This window comes from Periophthalmus magnuspinnatus, chromosome 20 (genome assembly GCF_009829125.3).
Source record: "Periophthalmus magnuspinnatus isolate fPerMag1 chromosome 20, fPerMag1.2.pri, whole genome shotgun sequence".
NCBI classification, from domain to species: Eukaryota; Metazoa; Chordata; class Actinopteri; order Gobiiformes; family Gobiidae; genus Periophthalmus; species Periophthalmus magnuspinnatus.
Genome location: NC_047145.1, coordinates 5432120 through 5455967, shown reverse-complemented (window position 1 = coordinate 5455967; position 23848 = coordinate 5432120). Strand labels below are relative to the sequence as shown.

Genomic DNA, 23848 nt, shown 5'->3' with positions numbered 1-23848 from the left:
CTCTGTATTTCACTATAGCCCACTCATGCATCACTCTCCCTCAGCGCTCTGTGTTTATTAGCAGCCCTCACGCAGACAGCAGACAGCGTGACCTTCTCCTGTTTTCCCTGTGCTTGTCTCACACTGGAGTAATTAGTACTGGTCTTCATTAATTACACATGCGACTCTATGGTGTTGCTCTGTCTGCTGTGCGTACGGGCTCAGAGCAGGTGAATGTATCTGTCAACACAATCCAATTCTGCTGCCTCAACAAGTGCTCGGTTTGTTCAATCAAACCGTCACGGATCATTTGTCTGCTCTGCAATGGAGGTGCTGGATATTTACACTGATTCATTTTATGCAGGGATTACAATTGGTACTTTTTCGATTTTGTAGACTTATTCCTTGAGATCAGCTATTTTCAGTATTTTTGTTTTTGGTAAAGGTTCAGTCTGTCTTCAGTTTCACATTTAAGACCAGTGGAGGAAGAAGTACTCAGTTCTGTTACTTAAGTGAAAGTACAGATACCAGAGCAAAAAAATACTGAAGTAAAAGTAAAAGTATCGCATAAAAAAATTGACTTAAGTAAAAGTATTAGCGTACCTGTTTAAAAATTGACTTAAATAGAGTTTGCAATCTAATAAAGCTTCAGATTGATTGATTTATTTGTTTTAGTTTTTTGTTTTAGTTTTTTTTTGTGCTCAAATTATGAACGTGTTAAAGATAAACCTCTCAGCCTTTAAGCAGGTCTCAAACAAAAATGAAAAATACTTTTACTTTCCAGTCCTGTTCAAAAATGTAGTGGATTGGAAAGTACAGATGCCTGCTCTCAGACATAGTGGAGTAAAAGTAAAAAGTATTCACTGTAAAATCTACTTAAGTAAACTACAGATACCTAAAATGTATACTTATGTACTGTACTTTACTACTTTTTGTTACGTTCCACCACTGCTTAAGACTAGGCACACACCGGTACCAATACTACTATCAAATATTGGCACAAATACTGATAAATTTGCTGGATCAAGTATCGGCTCCATCATATTAGTACAGCTGATATCTTGGTTGGGCCTTTAATTGGATAATTGGATATACAGGCTCCTATGGATAGCTGCACATCATGCTAGCAGATTTTTATTTTTATTTTTTTTTCATCTGTACCAAATGGCGCAGCTGAATCCTACTTGTATCATCGATTAAAAAAATAAAATTGAAGAGTAAAGTAAGTACGTCACAGTGGGCGTGTACTGGTGGTGGTGGAAATGGTGGTTGATTGGCAAAATGGCTTCCGTCTTGAAAATAAGCGATTAAAGATTGCTCAAACATGCACTAATTATTCCAAATCCTTCTTCAAGTGTGTAAATGGTGAGAGGAAACAACTATAACACGGTCAAAGGCTCTAAAAAGTTGATTCTGCAGAATAAGTCTGCTTTAACCAGCCTCTTTTATAAACTTATCAGGTGTAGATAATTCCATTGATTTCTCCTCTTTCAGCAGCAGGTAATCACAAACCCCAGACACACACACAAACACACACACACAAACACACACACACACACACACACACACTGGACCCCTGGAGTCATAAAGAGGGAAGAGGTCACTGTTCCACTGAAGAGCTTTTAATTAAACAGTGAGAGAACTTGGCGGTGCAGAGGCTGAGCAGTCACAGAGCGTGGGGAAAAACAGACCACCAACACAACAGTGACCAAAGGGGGTACTGCGGGGTACAGGGTGTGCAGGTATTAAAGCAGTACTGTGGGAACCGAGCTAAGAATATCAGCTACATCGTAAATAAAATACAGGGCTACATTCAAAGGCACGTTATGCCTATTGAACTATCATGGGTTTCAGACTGTTGCCATAGCAATTTAGAACAAAATATAGTATGTGAATGGTGAAAAGTCCTCAAAAAGTTACCTATTCGTGGGTTTTGTAGTACTTTTTGTAGTACTTTTTCAGCATAACAAGCAGCTGACTTTTATTTACATGTTTTATTATTGAAAAAAGACTATGCAACATGTTTTAACCCCATGATCTGGAGCCTGATTTTTATTTTATTTTTTTTAAATAACCAAGAGAAAATACAGAGAAGTGGGCGAGGATAGGGGGTATGGGAAAATAGAAACTTTCTGAAGAAGACTGAAGCCTCAAATACAGAAGGATCACTCATACATGCATGAGTCAATCAAAAATGCAACTCGGAGTAAATTACCAAAGCTCCTAAGGTTTATTTGACATCATACATCCCCTTACATCCTCAGACAGTCAAAGTCAAAGCACAGGGATTTGAAAGTGCAACACAGACATATGCAGGGAAGCGTTGGTGTGGTCTAGTTCTAGTCCGGTTCTAGTCCGGGTTTAGGTTTTGATCTGGAGTCTGTGCAAATGTGAATAGAGCCTTAATAAGTGGCAAGTGAAGAGTGAACAACAAACAAAAACATGGCCTATATACAGGACACAGTGACTCAGAACCCAGTCTCCACACAAGACGGTTTTGGTTATTACTTTTTTTTCATTTATCTTTATACAGAGAGAGCCCAGTGAAAGTGTTAGACTCTTTTTCATGATCTCCAAGTTAAAACACAGAACTATACAAACAAAAACAAACAAAGCATGTGATTATAAGTGTTTATCGCCAGAGTGCATTAGTGGCATCAATGTCTCCAATTTTGCATGTCCTTGAAATATATTCCGTGTTATGAAACGAAGGTTTGAGTGAAAAAGTGTATCTAAAGGTTTTAAAGTAAAGGCTGAAGTCTGCATGTTTATTATATCTCCATAATCCAGTACAGAAAGAACAGTCGCTTGAACAATTGCTTTTCTGTAATTCAGTGGGATACAAATAAAAGTCAAAAAATAAAAATACAATAGGATTTTTTCGACATATCGCCCACTCCTACCTGTGTGCAAAAATGTATTACTTGTACTACTTGATTGAATTTCAACAAATACTACTTCAATTCCTTTGTCTGATTTTGGTTCAGTCTGCACCTTTATTCCTGGAGACATTCCGTTCTGGTGCTTCCACTGTAGCGTTTGGGACTAAATAGTTTTGGCTCTCTCGTCTCTGGTGTCCCACTATCGCCGCGGTAACGAACTGAGCAAGGGCTGGTCTAACCCATTCAGCGCACGCTATAATGGCTTCAGCTGCGGGCCTCCACACACACACACACACCCACACACATACACACACACACACGTCGGGCTTCCTTGCTTTTCGGGGACATTACATTGAGTTACATTCATTTCTTAGAGACTGATCGTAACCTTAACCATAGTCAGTACTGGCCTAACCTTAACCTAAATCCTTACCTTTATTTATTTAACCCACATTTGAACTTATGACAGGTTTTCATGTTTTTCTAATTATTACTTGGTTTGATAGGATAGTACCTGTGCTAAATATTTATCAAATGCTAATGTTATCTTTTACAAAAATACAGGAAGTAGCGGGGAGAGGTCTAAAACAGAATACCTTTACCATAGACTGTACAAAGAAATGGACTAAGGGTCTGTGACAGCACCAATAGTGTTCACCTCCAGTCGAATGAAGCTCATCGAGGCTAGCAGCTATAGGAGCGAAATTGGAGTCGAGTTCCATATTAGGAATTCCGACCACAAGTATCATAGCAACTAAAGAGCCAATCTGGAGCGAGGCTGGTGAAGGTAACGCCCCTTCTCGCCCAAACTGCTGGTTTAGCTACTCTGTCAGTCAAACGTATTGCTACTGTTAGTGGGAGCAACCTCGGGGGAAAGAAGGCGCCTAATTTGTTTGTTATTAATGTCCATATCTTCATATATGGATAAATAAATAAATATGGCCAAATAAAAATACCAGGATCATGTAGAGCGGGTTAATACGAACATTTTAAGAGCAAAATGATGAGCCTGACAGCAACAGTTACATACAGAGGAGCGACAGTTTTTCAATAGAAACTGAATTGGAGCCAGAGTCGATGCAACTAGAAGCACAACCATGCTCACTTCCTGTTTGGAACATAGCCGCTAGCAGGTTAGCTACTGTATGTCCATTTATATATACAGTCCTCTACACATCTCATTAACATGGAAAATTCCATCCAAAATGCAAAGGCAATTTACAAGCATTTTCCTGACCGTTTAAACCTTAATTTAATTGACCAGTTTTGGCCTTTGTCATGGAATTACCTACATATGTTATATTATGTTAGCTATGTTTTTATGAAATGTGTAGTATAACCCGCCGCACGCACTTTAAACCATGCTGTTGCTCTAATAATAAAGGATTTGTGCTATAGGGACCTGATTTTTATCACCGCGTAGGAGGCAGATCCCCAGATTTGAGTCCCCACAATGTGATAAAGACCCATCTGGACACACACCCACACACACACACATGTAGCGGGTTCATTTATAACACAGGCAGAGGGAGACACAGCCTTTTAGTAATCAGATAGTGGTTCAATAAATGCTGAGGTGACTCCCCTGAGGACGCCGGTGAAGGGCCATTTACCATCGGACTGGCCCCGTGCCTCTGGACTCCATACCACTGTACAGGGGCTTGGTCTTAAAACAAACCGCATGACAACACGCTGGGACATTTTGCATAGTAACATTTTAGCATATTTAGCTTTAAAAAAAAAAAAATCTGTTGAAAAGCGTTTTGATAATGAACACATTTTGCCACTTTCTGCCACTTCCAAACCAATTTAAATGGAGCAGGGTGTAATGTGAAGAGGTTTTGTGAATACTATATTATGCAAGAATGATGTTAATTAGCTTTGAGTTATGTCTTTATAGAGAATGAGATGGATAGAATTGATTTCACAGTCTGGACAGTTACGCAGCACTTAGCAGATAAGAAAAAAATGAGAATGGATTGAAATATGGTTAAAAGGATATAGTACAACAAAAGTGGAAAATGTTGAATGAAGGATTACATTGACAAAGGTACAATATATATGCCAGAGGGGTCTAACTAACAAAATTCATCTTAATTCAAGGTAGGGCTGCCTGGCAAATCACCACTCCTTCAGTCGCATCCAGGATATAACAAGGTTGTCCAATCAGATATGTTCATTTTAGTGATGTGTGTGAAACGAAGGAGCTCATTGGTCAACTATTATTTGGAATAAAATCAAACTTCTCTCACATCAAAGTAACAGAGTTTAGTGTTTCACTCTTTGATTCTGCACAAATCCACAGTGTTTTTCAGTCCCTTATGATATTTTTTCCTTCTTTTTTTCTCCTAAGCAGCCAGTGGTGGATGAAGTACTCAGTTTTGTTACTCAAGTAAAAGTATCCCATGAGAAAATCTACTGAAGTGAAAGTATTCAAGTATCTGTTTAAAGATGTACTTTAAGAGTAAAAAGTAAGTAAAGTATTCACATAATTTGTTAATTTGTTAAAATGTTTAATGTTGTGATACTGATAAATATATATATTATATAATATATATACCTGCTCTCAAATGTAGTAAAGTAACAATAAAAAGTATCTACTCTAAAATTGACTTTAGTATAGTACAGATACCTAAAAATTCTTCTTAAGTACTTTACAACTTGTACTTCATCACCTTCTACCACTGTAAGCAGCCATATTTGTTTTGATACGGACTTACAATGCATGTCCCTGATTGGCTAATCCACATGTCAGTCACATCCATCTGAACTCAGACTCACATCTTTGTAAAGTACTGAAGAAGTGTGTATTCTGGATCCCATGCAAAGGGCTGGGCAAACCATTTTATTAACTTACTTTGCTAAAAAATACAACTTGGGCATGTTTTGACAAGCGTTATTAAAACAACATAATGAAAGACAGTTTGGCACAACAGTATTTTTAATTTCCGTAAAAATGAGAGGAGGAGGGGCACTCGTATTTGACAAAGCTCCCGCAGCAACATTAAATAATCGTGGGCAGTGTGATGTCCATATATGTCCATGTGCGCCGCTTTACTGTCGCTATGACAGCTGCTGCAAACTGATAGCTGATGCATTATGGGAAAAATAACACGCAGCAATCAAACGCCTATTCCTCTGCCTCCGATGACAACTCAATTTAGCCAATGGGTCAATAAAAATACATTATGTTGTTGACCCTCCTGGTATCTGCTATCAATACACGGGCTGAGTGAAAATTATGAAGGAACAGCCCTCAAAGCAGATTCAGGTCACTATAAATAGATTACAGGTGAATATATCTTTTGGTGTGTCTATATTTCTAATGTGATGAATGAACATGTCTGTTAAAATGACTAGCACAATATCTTTACATTATACTTCTTAAAGGCGCTAGTCCAAACAGCGTTCCAAAGTTATTCCTCACTTACCTTATGCATTTTGATCATCCTGATTGTTCACAACTCTGAAACAAATAACGATGTATATCCATAAAATCCTCAAGAACTGGCATATTTCTTTCTGTTGAAAAAAGCGATGACTTTTGAGAAGATTTTAACAAAGCTATTTTTGTGGAATACCTGATGCGGCCCAGCTTCACCCAGACTCTGCCTCCTGCGGCCCCCAGATAATCTGAGACTCCTGATTTAATGTATTTGTTTAGTTGTATTTGGTCATTATAGATATTTTTAAAGATGCGCTATGTAACTTTTCTGTCACCTTAACTCATTGGAAATATTATTGCTTCGCCTGGAATGTTTCATAATATGGTATTGTATCTATCTTCCATTTATTCAGTCACTGGTGTTTTCATTGCAAAAATTAATTAATCGGTGATACACGTAGGATTTGGCAGCATCATGTAGTCATTTTGGTACAAATTAAAACAAAAAAACGCTACTCTCTAGTTGCTCTGCAGCTAACCATCGGAGGTGCCAACAGAATCCAGCTCTTTGTTATGATGTTTACGGCGATGTCAGCTCCCAATGCGCACCACAGTCTTCTAATGTAGTAATCAACTGAGTTTATTTCTTTTATTAAGCCATTTTAGATGAGTATTGTCTGTGTAGTCCCTCAGTCGCCCAGGTCTGATCCATAGCAAAAGACGAAGTTTAAATCTGTCAACTGGACAAATCGTAGTAAGAGTGAAGACGTTTCTATTCTCATCCATGCCGCTTTAGATCAGTATTGCAATTTCAAATTAGCAAATTATAATGTAATGATCCACAGGTGTCAAAGATAATACATACAGCAGACACCAGCACAACAGATTTCTTCAATGCCACACTGTAAGACATTCCAGGCAAAGCAATAACATCTCCATGGAGACCAAAAAATCTCTACAGCTTGCCACAGTGAAAAAGTCATGTGATTAGTTATTTTGTGAGATTTTCTTTTTTAAACAGACGCCCTTCTTGTCACAGCCAGCCATTATACAGCTACTGGGTTGAAGCAGTCAGAAATACACTTGCCATGATTTGAACCTCTTGCCTTCTGATCATAGGGTGAATGCTTAGAGAGTAGACCCTTTAGAATGCAAATACAGTATGTGCGTTTGATGGGATTTAGACCTCTTACCTTCTGGTCAGAAGACAAATACTTGGCGACTAGACCCTTTAGTACGCAAATACAGCATGTGCGTTGGATCGGATTTAAACCTCTTGCCTTCTGGTCAGGGGGCGAATACTTAGTGACTAGACCCTTTAGAGCGTAATTACAGTATATGCTTTGGATGAAGTTTGAACATAGTAAAAGAAAAAATCCTACTTCTGCAACTTTTTGTCCAGTTGACAAATTTGCATACCTGAGATGAGATTTGAACCTCTTTCCTTCTGGTCAGAGGGCAAATACTTAGCGACTAGACCCCTATCACCCTTTAAAACTCAGACCTTCCTGCTAAAGTATTGTATTTTGTATTCATATTTGAGAATAAACAAATAAAGGATACAACATATGGCAAAAGACTGTGCATATTCCCCGGTCCATTGTTCAAACGCTACTACTTGTACTACTACTTATATATTTCTCCTTTATGTATGAGTTTCACTGTTGGGTCATATTTAAGTGGAAGCGTATATTGCTTCATGTTTTTGGAGTTATTAAAAGTATGTGTTGTCAGAAATAAGCGGCGTTCTGATGTGACAGAGGGGATTATAGTCTCAAAGGAGCACACAGACGGTAAATAGAAAAATATTTCACCAAACGCGTCAGGCTTTAATCGCTTTGTGCTGCGTTCACTGGCAGTTCAGGGTGGGAACGTTTATCTGTACCAAAATACCAGATAACAATAGACATTCTGAGGGTTCTTCAAAGGTCTAAATTTGGGGCGGATTTTTCAAATGCCGGCCTTGATCAAAAGAATAATGACAAAGCAGGGATTTTTAGGGAAACTCAACAAAATATGCAATAAAACGGAAAATATGCAAGGGGAACGATGATTGCTTAAAATATTAAAGCGGATCTATTATGCAAAATCAACTTTGTGGAGCTTTTAACTTGTCCCCTCGCCATTTACCCTCTCAAAGTTGTGTTCAGTTGTATGAGCGTTAAGACAGCTGCAGTACATCCGGAACTCCGCTGCTCGGGTCCTGACTAGAACCAGGAAGTACTTCACACATAAGTCCTGTGCTCAGGTCTCTGCACTGGCTCCTGTGGCTCAGAGAATAGACTTTAAAGCAGCTCTGCTTGTGAACAAGTCTCTCCATGGCCTAACACTTTGAATTACTTTTGTAGAAATTGTGCTATATAAATAAACTTGCCTTGCCTTCATCTTTAATCACTTATTCTCAAGATATATACTGCCGATCAATCCCCGTTTTCACCGCCGCCAGTTTACTCAAGCATGCACGAATAAGAACATGGCTATAAGATTTGAAAAGTCGGTACAGCTAAAGTTAATATTGTTGACATGCTGATTTTTCTTGTAATATATAAAGCTGATGGGGCTATTCACTTACAGTATAGAAACCATACTTTTACATTTGTGAATTTACCTTTTGGATATTTCATGGCCACGTACGATGCAATCAATCTGTAAATCTGGCTCTTGCGCTTCCACATTCATAAAACTACCAATAGCTTCTTTTTTTTTTCCTTTTTAAAGCTATAAAAACCAAAACTACTCCCTTTTCTCTTCATAAGTCATGCTCTGTTGACTCCAGGCTACAGCAGCTGCTTCCATTTCCCCCTCACTCTCACACTCACTCTGTCACTCTTCTGCTTTGACAGTGACTTCAAATAAAATACTGTTTACCTGACACTTTTACCGTCTGTTTACAAGGTGAGATCGCACACCTGCTGCTACCTGTGAGGAGGCGGGGCTTAACGACACTTCCTCTGCTCCTTCATTACCCTGCCGAAGGCTTGTTTTGCAAACTAGATGGAGAAACAGTGATTTGGATGAGTCGAATGGGTTGTGGGTATGGTAAAGTTATGCCGGAGGGGTCTAAGGTGGGCTATGTGAGCGTGGTGCGGTCTTTAGTGGCTTTCACGCGTGTGGATAGAGATGAAACGGAGAAGAAACCAGAAAAACGCAAAATGTTTTGGTTTGGAGCTAACACCAAGAATCGTGAACAAAAGGAGCGTCGGCTGTCGCAAAACATGAGAGATACAGGACACAGGCTTAAAACTAAAACGTATAAGGACAAGTTTGATCCAAGAGTCACTGCAAGGTATGCTATTTTTGTTGTCCGATAATCAAGAGGTGCGAGATAGCATGCTAGTTGTTGTTATTACCTTTACCGTGATGGCAAAAGTTGTGCAAAGTGCTTATAAACTCATCATGGTGAATACTTGGAATGCATAAGGTAAGTGAGGAATAACTTTGGACCACTGCAAACAGTCTAAATGACAATAACAATCAACACCTTTAATATTACGGTACATTTCAAGCAGGTAAAGGTTAAATTGTAATCCATTAACATAACTCCACGTCTTCTTTAGCCTATATATATTGTGTGTTATCAGTATAATTGGTTTGAATACGATCAATGCCGTACTGTGGGAACTTCCAAGCAAACAATAGCAACTCCATGGAGACACCTCTAACCAGAAATGTTACACAAGGCACCTTTATTATGTAACTTATTGCATGTACTATTGTATAGCCCTAAACCTCAGCCTAAAGGGATAAATCCATTACTACGGGGAAATGAGAAACTTTAAAAGATGATGAAGTAATGTACAGGAAATATATGTTACTTTATTACATTACTTTATAGACCTTTTGACCAACAATTTCATATGGGACACCCAGTAAACGGGAGTACACTTAACCGCAGACACTATATGGGCTTTGAGATATAAGAGAGCCATTATTTGTGGAAATGGGGAAAATCCAATATTGCAACACACAATTCAAGATAGAGTGAAAATATAATGCTACAACACAATTATGTAGTAAGTGGCTATGTCTATATAAAGTACTGCAAATGGAGTTTACAGCAGGTCAAATGATTTCAGTGATTTTTTTTTTTTTTTTCATTATTGGTCTGCATGGCCTGGCTCCACCACCACTTCCTGATTTCTTTAAACAGAATATCAGACACATCAAATCTGCTACTTCAAATAACACAGCCGTTCCCTCAAGAAAAAAAGGGCCTTCAGCCAATCTGCTTTCTCTGTGCGAGCTGTGCAGTTTTGGAAAACACTGTACCATCTCATATACACAGTGCTGATACACACAGAACTTTTAAAAACGTGCTCAGGTCATGGTTACTCGAGAATCAAATCTGTGACCGTAATTAATAATGTCATTTCTTTGTGCTGCGGCTGCGCTGTCTGCTGCATGTGCCTGTGTATTGTCCTGTGTCATTGTTGTTGGCTTATGTTGTTGTTGTACATCAGCATGAGCCGTAAGTCTTTGTGCTTTGCGGAACGCTGTTATACATTTGAGTCAGTAATCTGCTTTTATGTGGCCTCTTAACTTTGATATCTTTTTACTAGCTCTTTTTTGTATATAATGTGAGTTTTGTCTTTTGTGATGGTATTTTACATCTTGCCTGGGGACTACAGTTGGAAACTCACTGAATAGATAACACTGGTACTTTTACAGAAATGGTTATTAATGCACTGTCCTCATTCAAATAAATATAAATAAAATATATAATGTTTTAGAGGGCTGAGCAAGTGTTGGTATTGTGATGTCAAAAGTCATGCTCTAACGTTTGCTCTCGTCTCTCTTAGGTACGATATCAAGGCTCTGATTGGCCGAGGCAGCTTTAGTCGGGTGGTCCGCGTGGAGCACAAAGGAACCCACCAACCCTTCGCCATAAAAATGATGGAGGTGGAATTTCCCGAGGGCCGTGAAGTGTGCACGACCGAGCTGACCGTGCTAAAGAGAGTCAGCCATCCAAACATTGTCCATATGGTGGAGGTGTTTCAGTTCCCCCATAGAGTTTACATGGTGCTGGAGCTAGCTACCGGAGGAGAACTGCTGGACCGAGTAGTCAGCAAGGGTCACTTTACAGAACGCGATGCTACCAAAGCTATCAAAATGGTGCTAGCCGCTATTAGCTATCTCCACAGTCTTGGTATAACGCATAGAGATTTGAAGCCAGAGAATTTGCTGTACTACCATCCAGGATCAAACTCGAGATTGCTAGTTACTGATTTCGGCTTGGCCATGTTTAGCGATAAAAGGAGTGATTATTTGGCTAGCAGTGATAGTACTAGCGTGGATACTTCTTGGTCTTTGCGAACTACTTGTGGGACGGCGGAGTACATGGCCCCTGAAATGGTGCAGAGGAAACCCTATTGGAGCGCGGTGGATTTGTGGGCGATGGGAGTGATTTCGTTCATTGTTCTGAGTGGGTCCATGCCGTTTGAAGATGACAGTCGAACTAAACTGTACCGGGCCATAATGAGAGGGAAATACAGCTACAGCGGAGATGTAAGTATCGTTACTATTGTTTCATGTTTCTTGTGAATATTTTTCCCCTGCCCAGCCAGAACCGCAGGCTTTGACAAAACTTTACAAAGAAGAGTCGGTCTGGAACCGTATTCTGTCTCCCAGATCCCAGATAGGCATGACTGACAGGTAGATTAACCAATCAAACAGATGCATGGTCTGTGTCAAAACAAACATGGCAGCTTACATGTAAAAAAGGGAGAAAAATAACACAGAAGACCAAGAAACAGTGCAGATTTCTGACAAATCAACAGTCGAAGCATCAAACTCTTATTTATCACAGGTAACAGAAGTTACGTGTTTTGTTATTGACTGTGCTTGATTCATCCCAAGTTAGGACAGAGGTTTGTCACAGTCCAATTCCAGACCCTTCTAGATTCTAAAAGGTTGTAGAAGGGGCTGGCTGCTCAGTGAATAATGGTGTTTTCACACATGTTCGCTCCATCATACAGCCCCGTGGCATGAGATTTAGTTCTGTTTACTTCACTTTGTTCAACCCTTGTTCACACTCACTGCATATCCCAAATGCTATACCATGAGCCACGTGAGAGGTGATGCGGCGATCTTTTCTTAAAGCCAACATATGTAACTTTTTTGCCAAAAGAGTCCTTACTGTGAGCAGGTCTGTTGATTCTTATTGAGGAGCTTATTTCCATGGAAATGTTGCTCCTTTGGCTATAATATTCAGCAGTATGGCACAAAACATATGAATCTCCATGGAGAATGTTCTGAAGTATGTATGCTTAGTATATGTAGTATATGTATGTAGTATGCTTTAACTTTATATTTGCAGTTGACTTTCCAACCCCAGAAAGTTACATACTCGTGCTTTAATGTGGCCAAATGTAGCATGAGGGTGACGCCTTTGAGCAGCACACAGACAGACAGAGGCAGGAGAAGTGACGCTGATCCAATTGGCCTCAGCAACGCCATTCATACAAATGTGATCCAATCTTTTTTTTTTTTTTTTGTGATCCACAGACAGTGCAGTGAAAGTAGGTCGACCACTTTCACACCACACTTCCTCTGCTCCGGAGTGTGACAGGATATAATAACATGCCTAGAATAATGTATTTTTATCTAGTTCTGTGCATTTATATATTTATATTTTATGTGTATTTATTCATTAAACAGGAGGTATTATGCAAAGCAGATTTTTTGTTATATAATTATTTAGTCATCAAAAACATGTCTGAAGTGTTTTTACATATCATCCATGCATGTTTTAGTAATCTAACAATCTCTCCCAGGCCCTATTTGAACCCTCCTTATAGTTAGCAGTAAGATTTTGTGCATTGCTCCGCCCACAAGCCAACGTCACCCATGCTGCCACACGACAATTCTCCATAAATATACAAAACCATGATACAAAACTGTACACAACAACCTGACAAACCTGATGCGATATGCAGCAGTTTCATTTTCACGCTGATTGTGTTGTGATAGTGCTCTGAAGGGGGAGTGACTTAACACAAGGAGCAAAGAGAGGGGGACTCAGAACCTTATAAAACATGGTAATATGTTGTTTTCACTTTCAAAACTATAAAAGGTAACATGGTGATCTAAATATGTTATGTGTTAGCAGTTAATCCTCCGTAGAGGTAAAAAATATTCGTTTTTCTGGGCATGTATACTACTGCTACATCCTCAAAATCATTCACTTATCCAAAGCACATTAGCTACATCTTCCTCGGGTTCCTTATTGCCTTGTAAATCCTGTTTAGGCCTATATATTTCCGCATATCTTTGTTGCTTCTATTTCTCTCCATCATACAAGCATATCCCGGCTCTGAACTTCCATTTTGTTCTTTTCACGCTGATTACACATAAGTCAGGATTATTCTCCGGGCTTAAACTCCAGTTGTATTCTCCAAAATGCTGCGTGATATTTGAGTTTGGCAGCAGACGTCTCTCACTGTGAAGACCCCATTGTCATAGACCGGAGACCACCGGCCGAACAATACCCCCCCATAATCCCCCCGCGGTTTATGCCCAGGATTATAGTGCTCTGGTACAGCTCGTGTGTGTCTCAGTCTGACAACAGCAAACGACTGGCCCATTCTGTCCCAGGAGAAAGACACAGCTGCTTAATGAAGAGACAGTATATTCAAAACATGCATAGTGACAAACTGGATAACAGCAGATTTAGATTAAAGCTTCACTATGTAACTTTTTTAGTAGCTTGTCTCCGTAGAGGTGAAAGTATGGCGTTATCTTCTACTTATGCAATTGTAGGTGTTTTTGTTGATTAAAAAAGGCCTCAAACAATGTAAGGCAAGACACTTAACTGGGGAAAATTCCAGTGTTGCAACATAAAGTTCAAGAACAATAAGAGAGTAGGGAGCATTCATTGATGGTCTGAGCGGCTTGAAGGTGCCTCTCCACAGATCTGACATGCGACTGACATACCCTTATGGCGTTACGTGCCCAAACTCTGGCCCGGGGGCCAAATGTGGCCCTCAGACCAATTTTTCTTAGCCCTCAAGCTTCCAGGAGAATTGGCCCATATTACTTTAAACAGTACTTTTTACTGTACATTTCTGAAAATCTACTTTAACAAGGCCATATCAGATATTTAATGTGTCCCATTGAGGATGTAAGTGTGAATAAAGATCTAGTGGTTCAGTCTAACTTGTAATAATAACACAGATTTGAAGTATTCACTGTATTTGCGACCAATCAGCCCTCAGCTTTGTCTGTGTCTTTATATATGTGACCCTTAATGAGAAAAGTTTGGACACCCCTGACTTATGGCGTCATGTGCTTGTCTCCATGTAAAAAGATCAGTTTAATACCATACTGCAGAACATTGCGTTTGACATTTTACTACACGGTACATGCATCACATACGGACATCAGTAGGTTATTTCACATTGTACAGCTAAAATAACATATATCTGGGTAAAAATGTCCCATATTTTGCGCACAAATTTGACATCTGAACAGCGTAACAGTAATAGCATCTGTGTAAATCCCACCGTGTCTTTTAACCATTTTGTCCAATTCAAACTGGAGCCATCTTCCTCTTTTGGCCCAAACGTGGCACATCACGGTGACTTAATGACAGAGCGTGGAGTTTGATGGATGGACCGTCACGTTTCCATGTCGACAACACACTTAGTCTCCCTCAAGTGTGACTATCTATCCTCGCTGATAGACATCTCTCTCCGCTCTCAAAATACACCCGCAGAATAATGTTGAGTCTGTCTGCAAAAAGAAAGAAAATCACTATTCAGGCTGAGTTAGTCCTGGTTTAGTCCTGCTCTAGTCCTGATCTAGACTTGGTTTAGTCCTGCTTTGACCCGGTTTGGTCATGATGTAACTTGCTAACTTGATGAGGCCTGGTTTAGAACCCTTACAGCTGTTTCAGTCTTGATATATTTTGATTAAGTCTTGTTTGATTCCACTTTGGTCCTTTTGTCCTAAAATCTGGTTTAGTCCCATTTCAGTTCTGGTTGGGTTTCGACCTGGTTTATGCCTGGATGGTTAAACCCTTGGAGCCATTTTAGTCCTGATTTAGTGTTAATTCTTGGTTTGATTTTGATTTTGTCTTGGTTAGGTCCTAAAGTAGTCTTAGTTTAGTTCTACTTCAGTCCCATTTTAGCCTTAGGACCAACCCAGACAGTTTTTCACAATTTTAAGACAATCAAACCCAGGTGTAGTGCCTTTAAGCCCCAGTTTTGACCTAATTTATCTTTAGAGCTGTTTTAGTATCAGTTTATGCCTGGTTTGAGTTTTGATTGAGCCTTAGTCCTTGTTTACTTCTACTTAAGTCCCATTTTGGTCTTGGTTGAGTTTTGATTGTGTCTTTAGTCGTGTAACCCCAGTTTAGTCCTGGTTTAATCTCAGTTTAGACCTGTTTTAGTATTTAGTCCATTTATTCATAGTTTCATTTTGGTCTTGGTGTAGTCCTTGTTTAGTTTTGCTTTGTTCCCAATAGATTCTATTCCTGCTTTAGCTCTGGAATAATCTTGGTTAAATCCTTGTTCATCACATTTTAGCTCTCCCTTGATTCTTCTACTATGAAAAAAAACAAGGAATAAAAATAATTAACCTATCCTCCGCCATCTTGAGGACCCTTCTTGTGGGTTTAAGAGCACTTTTCCTCTGCAGGAGATGAGCCTGATCAGATTGAGTAGGCCCTACAGAAATGGACTTTCTAACCTCAAAGATGACACAAACTCTGACTGTGAGGTGACAATGCTCCGATACACAAAATATACAGTAAATGCTTCCATGATGTGTTCCTATCAGACTTTCTGTAGGCGGTTTTGGTCCTGGATTTGGTTTAGTCTTGGTTTAGACCAGGTTTAGTCCTGGTTTTGAGCAGGTTTTTGTGTGTTTCTGATCTGGAGTAGTGCTTATAATGCCTAAACGTCCTATATTGCACAAAATGGATTGTTGTGAGACTCTAGAGTTTTCAGACGATCCTAAAAGTCATTTTGCTGTGTTTGCTAATGTGTGCATTGTATCACCATGGTAACAGCTGAACACCTCCAGCATGACGTCACTGTAAAGTATCAATACTGTTTTTTCCTTCATGAGTCATCTATAGCAAAAATCGGTAATAAATCCAAAACACAGTACACAATGTGGTTACCTGAAAACTCCATCTTAAAGCTGTCACAGGAGGATTCCAAATGGGATGGTAAATATTCCTGTTTTGTGTTAATTAATACACCGGGGTCGTCTGCTTGTAAGTCAGACTTATAATGGAAGTGAGTCTGACTTACTCATCTACCTCCAGCAAAAGATTACACAATTTATTCTAATCGGCAGCATCTCCCGGGAAACAGCACAAAACTAAAGACATAAACAGACAAAAACATCCAGTTTTAGTGCAGACCTGGGTTAGTCCTGGTTTTATCCCACATTTAGTCCTGATTTATTCCCATCTGAGTCCTGGTTAAATACAAGTTTAGTCCTGGTTTAATCCTGGTTTAGTCTAGGGTTATTTAAGGTTTGGTCCTGGTTTAATCTTCCTGGCTTAATTAACTGTGGTTGAGTAACCTACTGATTGATTATTGATTGAGTACTGGTTTAGACCTGATATTGGTTTAGCCTCAGTTTTAAAGTTTAGTCTTGGCTTATTTCAAGTTAAGGCCTCCTTTAGACTTGGTTTAGTCTTGGTTCAGGTCTAGTATAGTCTTGGTTTAGTCCTGGGTTACTCCTCAATCGATTCTGATTTAGTCCTGATTTAGGTTTTCTCCTACTTAAGTCCTTAAACCTGTTTTGTTTTTGTTTGTTGTTTTTTTCCCCCAGGTCCTGTTTTGTCCTGAATGAGCCTTGTTTTAATCCTGGCCTAGTCTATAGTCTAAATTGAGTCTTGGTTGAGTTCAGGTATAGTTGGTTTCATCCTGGTTTAGTCCTGTTATAGCACTGCCTATCGTTTTGCTTTAGCCATTTTTAGTTTTAGTTCTGGTTTAGTCCTGCTTTAACTTTATTTAGTCCCAGTTTAATCTTATTCCAGTCCTACCAACAGCACAGCATTAACAATAGTACTTCTGTCTGCTTTAAACTAGACCACTGCAATGTCATATAACCCATATTGCAGCGTGCTTTATTTAAATATAGATTCTCTGATACTTGCGAGTTCACGAGCTCATGAGACTCCACCCTGAGAGACTTCCTGTAAGCCTCAGCGGATGAACCAATCACAGAGCAGCACCGAGTTTTGGGTAAAAGCCAAAGGTCAAGCGTCCAAACAAACCAAAACAAACATGGCGACGCCGACAGACACACTTCAGCCTATTTTAACTGAAGCTTTGTGCATTTGTGGACAGGGAAGATGGCTGTGCTTTTCTCTCAACTGGATTTAACTAAAAAACTGAAATGTAGATCAATTCCAGGTAAAATAAAATGTTGTTACAGATTTTGATGATTTAAATATAACTTTGAAGGTAAACTAGATATTGGCAGATATAAAACAAACAAAGGAAAACAGAAATCCAATGTAACTAAATCTACTCTCCCACCTCAGGCTCTGGGCGTCTGACACTGAGCGTTGTACTGGTGACACTGGAGAGATGGATGAGACGGACAGAGGGACAGATGGAAGGAGAGAATAGAGAGAGAGAAATAAATAGGGCAGAGGAAGGGAGCGATAAAGAAACAGAGGAGGGAGGGGCAGGGAAAAGGGTGGAGAGAGAAGTGAGGAAAAACAGTGAGAAAGAGGGAGGTAGAAATACATACACGGGGGAGAAAGAGGAAAGGCAGTGAGAGAGAGAGAGCGGGACAGAGAAAGGAGGGGAAGAGAGAGCATAGAGAGGAAGAGAGAAAGAATAGGCAGAGAGAGTGGGGAATAACAAGTAGAGTGGGAGAGAAATAATTATAGGAGAAGATGGGGTGATAGAAAAACAGAAGGGCAGGGAAAGATGGAGAGAGAGAAGAGTAAGAAGGGAGAGACAGGAGATGAGCATAGAGAGAGAGAGACAATGAGTAGAAAAAGAGGGAGGAGAGAAACTAGGGAGAGAAAGAGTAGAGAGAGAGAAAGAGTAGCAAAAGAGTAGAGAGAATAGAGAGGGCATAGAGAGAGAAAAAAGTAGAGAAAGAGAGAGTAGAAAGAGAGAAAGAATACAAAAGAGAGAGTAGAGAGAGTGTAGAGAGAGAAAGTTTAGAAAAATAGAGAGGAGAGAGAGGAGAGAAAATAGAGAGCGAAAGAGCATAAAAAGAGAGAGGAGAGAAAGTAGAGAGAGAGAAAGAGCATAAAAAAGAGAATAGAAATAGAGAAAAGAAAGTAGAGAGGGTAGAGAAAGGAGAAAAAGTAGAGAGAGAGAGCAGAAAAAAGCAGAGATAGGAGAGAAAGTAGAGAGAGAAAGAATAGAGAGAAAGAAAGAGGAGAAAAAGAGAGGGGAGAAAGAAAGAGAATAGAGAGAGAGAGTACAGAGAGAGGGAGAGGAACGAGAGAGAGCAGGAGTTAGAAATGTAAGAGTGAGGAGAGAGTTTATCCTTGAGGTAGATTCCCTCTTTATCACTCCATTTTGTCCACGTCGCAGTGGCAGAGTTGGCTTTGTGCTTTCATTCAGCTCAGTGTGATGGAGTGAACACAGAGCTCCATGTCCAGAGACACAAACACTACATATACAGGACGATATGTAGTGACAATGACTGAAATAATGATGTGTGCTCACAGCCGAATGAATCTGTGTGACATTTGTGATAGTAACTGTACAAAAATGACACAAAAATATATTGAAAAATCAGTGGTGCAGTTTTATGTATGTGTGAATGTGGGGATGGAAATGAGAAAAACAAAACAAATTTAAATATAGTTATTTTTAGTTAAAATTGGATGTGAATTGAAAGTGGGGTAAAAATCTTTGGGGGTGCAATGGTCATTCCGTGGGAGACTTGTGCCCCCTCAAGGTCCCCCTTTCCCTGGCACCGCCCCTGGTCCATGTGAAATAAATAAATACCACAAAAGAAAATAGGGTTTTTATTTTATTTATTTATTTTTTTAATGAATGTCATGTGCAGGGCCAGTTTTAAATTTCACCGCACATATGAGCTACACTGTATTTTTTTATGTCAATGTATCAACTCATTAAAATGTGTTTGAAAAAATGCTCTAAAACTTTCACTATGCTAAAATGTCAAACTCAATTTCGATACTATAGGGAGTATTGACTAGATACTCAATACCGATACCAAAATGAGACTTGCAATGCTCTTACTTAGACAAGAGAATGTATTTTTCAACTCCAAATCCTTCCATTATGTTACCATGTGGTCTTATGCTAGTACTGATAAAGCTAAAACCAATACTTGTTCATATCGTTTAGAATCTCATTTTGATACGATAACCCTTCTCAATAGATATGTGAAAAATATCACTAAAATACAGCATTTCCAAACACGTTTCCATGCCATTTCTTCCTGTTTTGGAATCTCCCACTGCTCCTGCAAACATCTGAAAGCGTCCAAGCCAATCTGCCTTACCCCATTCACAGCCTGCCCCCTAGTGACCAACAGGGGAACAAATCATCTATCATGCTTATTACTTTAGCTTACAAAACCGCAGCTTTCTGTCTGTGTTTGCGAATTGAAATTTAAATCAACGCTTCACCATTCAGCCTCATTATCTTGTAGCTAATTTAAACCTGGCTTGAATAGCTATATAGAACTGTAGCCAGCTCAGAACAAAGCCAGACTTAAACGACTCCCAAATCCATTATTTTCAAATTAGTTCAATCCAACCTCATATTGGAACCTCTATTTGTTGCAATTATAGACAAAAGGAGGTAGAGAGCTGGGGTTCTCATTCACTCTAACTAGATGTTGCTCAATAAACCCAGCCCTGTAGGATTGCACGCTGTCTGCTCCCTACAGTGATGTATAGTTGTGATTCCTGGCGTTTCTCTCCAAATGTAATAAACTCTGTGCTGTTGTGTTTTGACGTGAAAAATGTAGAGAATAAAAGGGAGGATAAAGCGCCCCAGGTGAGTCCGCATGCAGCAGCCATATTGGTCAGGTGCACAGGAGTGATAGGGGATGGAAGTGGATATGAGGGCTACAGTGTGTTTTCTAAGGGTTTTTAGTAAATGGGGAAGAGAACAGGGGCAGTCGACAGGGGGGTGGGGGCAAAGGGGTCTGTTGTCCCGGGGCCCCAGGGTTTTAAGGGGCCTAGAATTAGACCCTTCTTTTGTTAATTCATATTAGAGGGTGGCCCATGTGAGGCTTTTTGCCCCCGAAATGCCCATATTTCTGTTAACGGGTCTGAGTAAGAGTAACGTTACTTCAAAATAATATTGTGTAGTAGAAGTACGAAGTAGCGGTTGAAGAAATAACTCAAGTAAAATTTAAAAAGTATCATGGAAAAGTACCGTAGAAATAACTGTTGCAATTTGTGACTGATTTATAATTCAAATAATTCAAAATGAAGGTAATTGAAAGGAAAAAAAAACATAAACATGTAATTAAATAAAAATGCTTTGTTGAAAATATTAAGTATTATTATTATTAGAGTTATTTGACTTTTTTCTTTACCACATAATTCCATATTTGTTACTTCATATATCTGATGTCTTCTGTATTTATATGAAATGTAGAAAATAGTAAAAAATAAAGAAAAAAAGCACTTAATGAGAGGGTGTGTCCAAACTTTTGACTGGTAGTGTATATGTATCTAGATGTCCTGTTTTGTTTTTTGTTTGTTTGTTTTTTTGTTTGTGTGTGTTTTTTATAAAAAAAAATATTATTTTTTTTTATCACAGCCCTAATGAAGACTTAAAATCAGTGGAAACACATTGGCATAAACACCAGCAAACACACTGCAAATCAGACTGCCTCTACCCTCCATCTTTTAGCATTTTTTTTAGACACTGTACTTCTGGGTAGTTCTGTTACACCATACTTATATATTTTCTAAAGTAACAGTAACATTTGTGTTCTGATTGGGCCCGGGTTTGAGTGTCGGAGGGATGCAAACATAATACCCTTCCATTGTGGCATTACTGTGGGCTCCTGAAATGAGGGTGTGGACATTTTTAACTGCGGTTGTAATGCCCCTTTTTGCCCCCCGTGGACCCGGCCCTGGTTCTGATATGATTTTGTTTTTAAAATGTGTATGCTCTGCTGATCTTTGAGCATTATTCAGTATTTCAATGACTTGGACTCACGAGTGATTGTATTATAAATGACTTCAATTTAAGCTTAAACTTTGCAGTGTCACCATCTCCCTCTTCTCTCTCTCTCTCTCCCTGCATTTCTGTCCCCCATCTTCTTCTATCTATCTCTCTCTCTCATCCCTCCATCTCTCTCTTCCTCTCTTTCAATCTTCCTCTTACTCACTCTTACCCCTTTTCTCTCTCCCTCCTTTCTTTCTCCCTTCCTCCTTACCATAAAACTTAAATACATTAACTTTATCTCTCCTCTGACCCTCCTTCCCTCTCTCTATCCTCCTTCTTCCCTTTCTACCATAAAAGTTAAATACATTAACTTTCTCTCCTTCCCTCCCTTTCCTTCCTCTATGTCTCCCCCTTGTTTCTCACTCTCTTTTTTCCTCCGCCCCTCTCTTCCTCCCTCTCTCTGTCTCACACACACCATAAAAGTTAACTACAGTTCCTCTCTCTCTTTCTCTCTCCTCTTTTCTCTTTAGGGAGGTCTTGCTCTCCATTTAAATCCTAAAACGCATTTCTTGTTTTTTTGTCTCTCGCTGCGTAATGACGATTAATCAAGCATGAAATTGACAATCGCGGGACTGTGTACGGTGAGGGGAATTCAGAGGAGTCCACACAGTTTGTTCTGACTGTAGAAAAGTCCATCTGAAGAGAATGGACCTGAATACAGATGCGTCCAACTCCACTCAATGAGTTTATTTACATGCGGAGAAGCTGTGAATGTAAACAGAGACAGAATGATGCTGTTTCGTTACAGTTTGATCTCTTTATAATTGTTGCAAACATGTTAGGTGGATCAGAGACCGCTGGGAACATCAGGTGCCACAAGGGGGCGCAGTAGCAAAAACTGATGTTATGTCCTTAGGCAAAGCACTTCGCCCACATTGCCTAGTATGAATATGGTGTGTGTGTGTTTGTGTGACTGTTGGTGCTGGCCAAAGAGTCTGATGGCGCAGATTGGCAGTCTCGCTTCCATCAGTCTGTCCCAGGGCAGCTGTGGCTAGCTGAAATAGCTCACCACCACTGACTATCAAGCTGCTGTCGACTTTCTAATAGTAAAAACCTTAAAAATATAAAATCAACAGAGAACTTGTCTTGAATCAAAAAGTCTGGTTTATTGAATCACACACACAATCGTCAAAGCTGTTGTCCCTAAAAGTGTCATCTCGCCCTCAGCTGATGAATGAAAATACATAGAGTGTATTTATACCATCAAAACAATCAAACCAGTTTAGTCTAGAAACAGTGGATGGAGGCTGATAGACGCACAAACAAGAGATACACCAGTGCATAATAACAGATTGTACTACGAAGGTTAGGTCACAAAGATCCATAACAATACAAGCAAAGATTTAAGGTAAAGAAAGTGAATAAATAATGTTCTGTAAAGAGTCTATAAAAATATTGTGCTTCTCATCATATTCTTTTTGCAGGTTAAATATCATTGCTGAATTAGTCACCATTTTTCCATGTATAAAATTGTCAGCCAGGAACCAGTATATTGGTCAGAAGTGCTCAACTGGGTGATAAACCAAGTCCATGTTTTAAATTAAGGCAGGACTAAACACTTAAAGTCCACCCACAACCACATTCATTCAAAACAGAGCTGCTAAAGAAGAATCTGGAGCGTCGTAGCACCTTCACGAACACCACCAGACTGAGATAATCTCCGTACTTTTTATTATTGGGACCTACACCAGCTCCACCGGACTGGAGCTGGTGTTTCCTGATTATAGTCCGGGAAGTCCTGTGTGATGTCACATAGTACTTGAAATAGCTGTTATCACTGGAGGCAGGAAGCACTTAGTTTCTAACCACAAAGCAGCAAATCTAGCTAGTTTCTTCTAAAATTGCCATAAACAGACTATAGTAGAGGACAATACTTTTAAAACAGTTTAGTAGACAAAAAAGTAGATTTAGTTCCACTTTGATAAGAACTAGAATTAATCGAGGGAGAACATGCAAACCCCACACAGAAACACCACACACATAGCGTCCAGTGGTGCAGGGAGGCAGTGATTGGAAAGTCACCACCAATAACAGACTAACACTTTGTCTCGCTTGGTTTGTTGAAATATTTTGCACCACTCCCCAAAATGTTCCCTCCCCTCCTCCGTGCAGCCTCGCGTCTTCAAAGCTGGATACATGTTTCTCTTCTCTCAAAAGTCGTGTGGACTGTGATCCCTGCTCTGTGTGGACTTAACAAGCATGAGTCTACTCAAAGCAAAAACTGAAATGTCACTAGGACTGGTTCCACAATAGTCTGTCTGTAGCATGTGTGAGACTGTTCATTCTTTGGCCTTAATACTGTACCAATAGATTCATTTTGTGTTTGTTGGAGTATTAACCACAAACACGTAACATATTTAGATCACCATGTTACCTTTCGTTGTTTTGAAAATGCTGTTTGGCAAAAAAAAAAAAAAAAAAACATATTAAAATGCCATTCTCCCTTCAGAGTG

The 23848-nt window shown here is 39.4% G+C and overlaps 1 protein-coding gene across 1 annotated transcript in view; it reads left to right on the top strand.

The window, feature by feature from the left end:
* Window positions 1-23848, top strand: part of LOC117388664 (serine/threonine-protein kinase H1-like) — an 80345-nt gene that overhangs the window by 27043 nt on the left and 29454 nt on the right. The window contains exons 2-3 of the mRNA XM_033986252.2: window positions 9142-9532; window positions 11046-11751. Of these exons, the coding sequence (XP_033842143.2) occupies window positions 9142-9532; window positions 11046-11751 (1097 nt within the window). The remainder of the gene's footprint in view (window positions 1-9141; window positions 9533-11045; window positions 11752-23848) is intronic.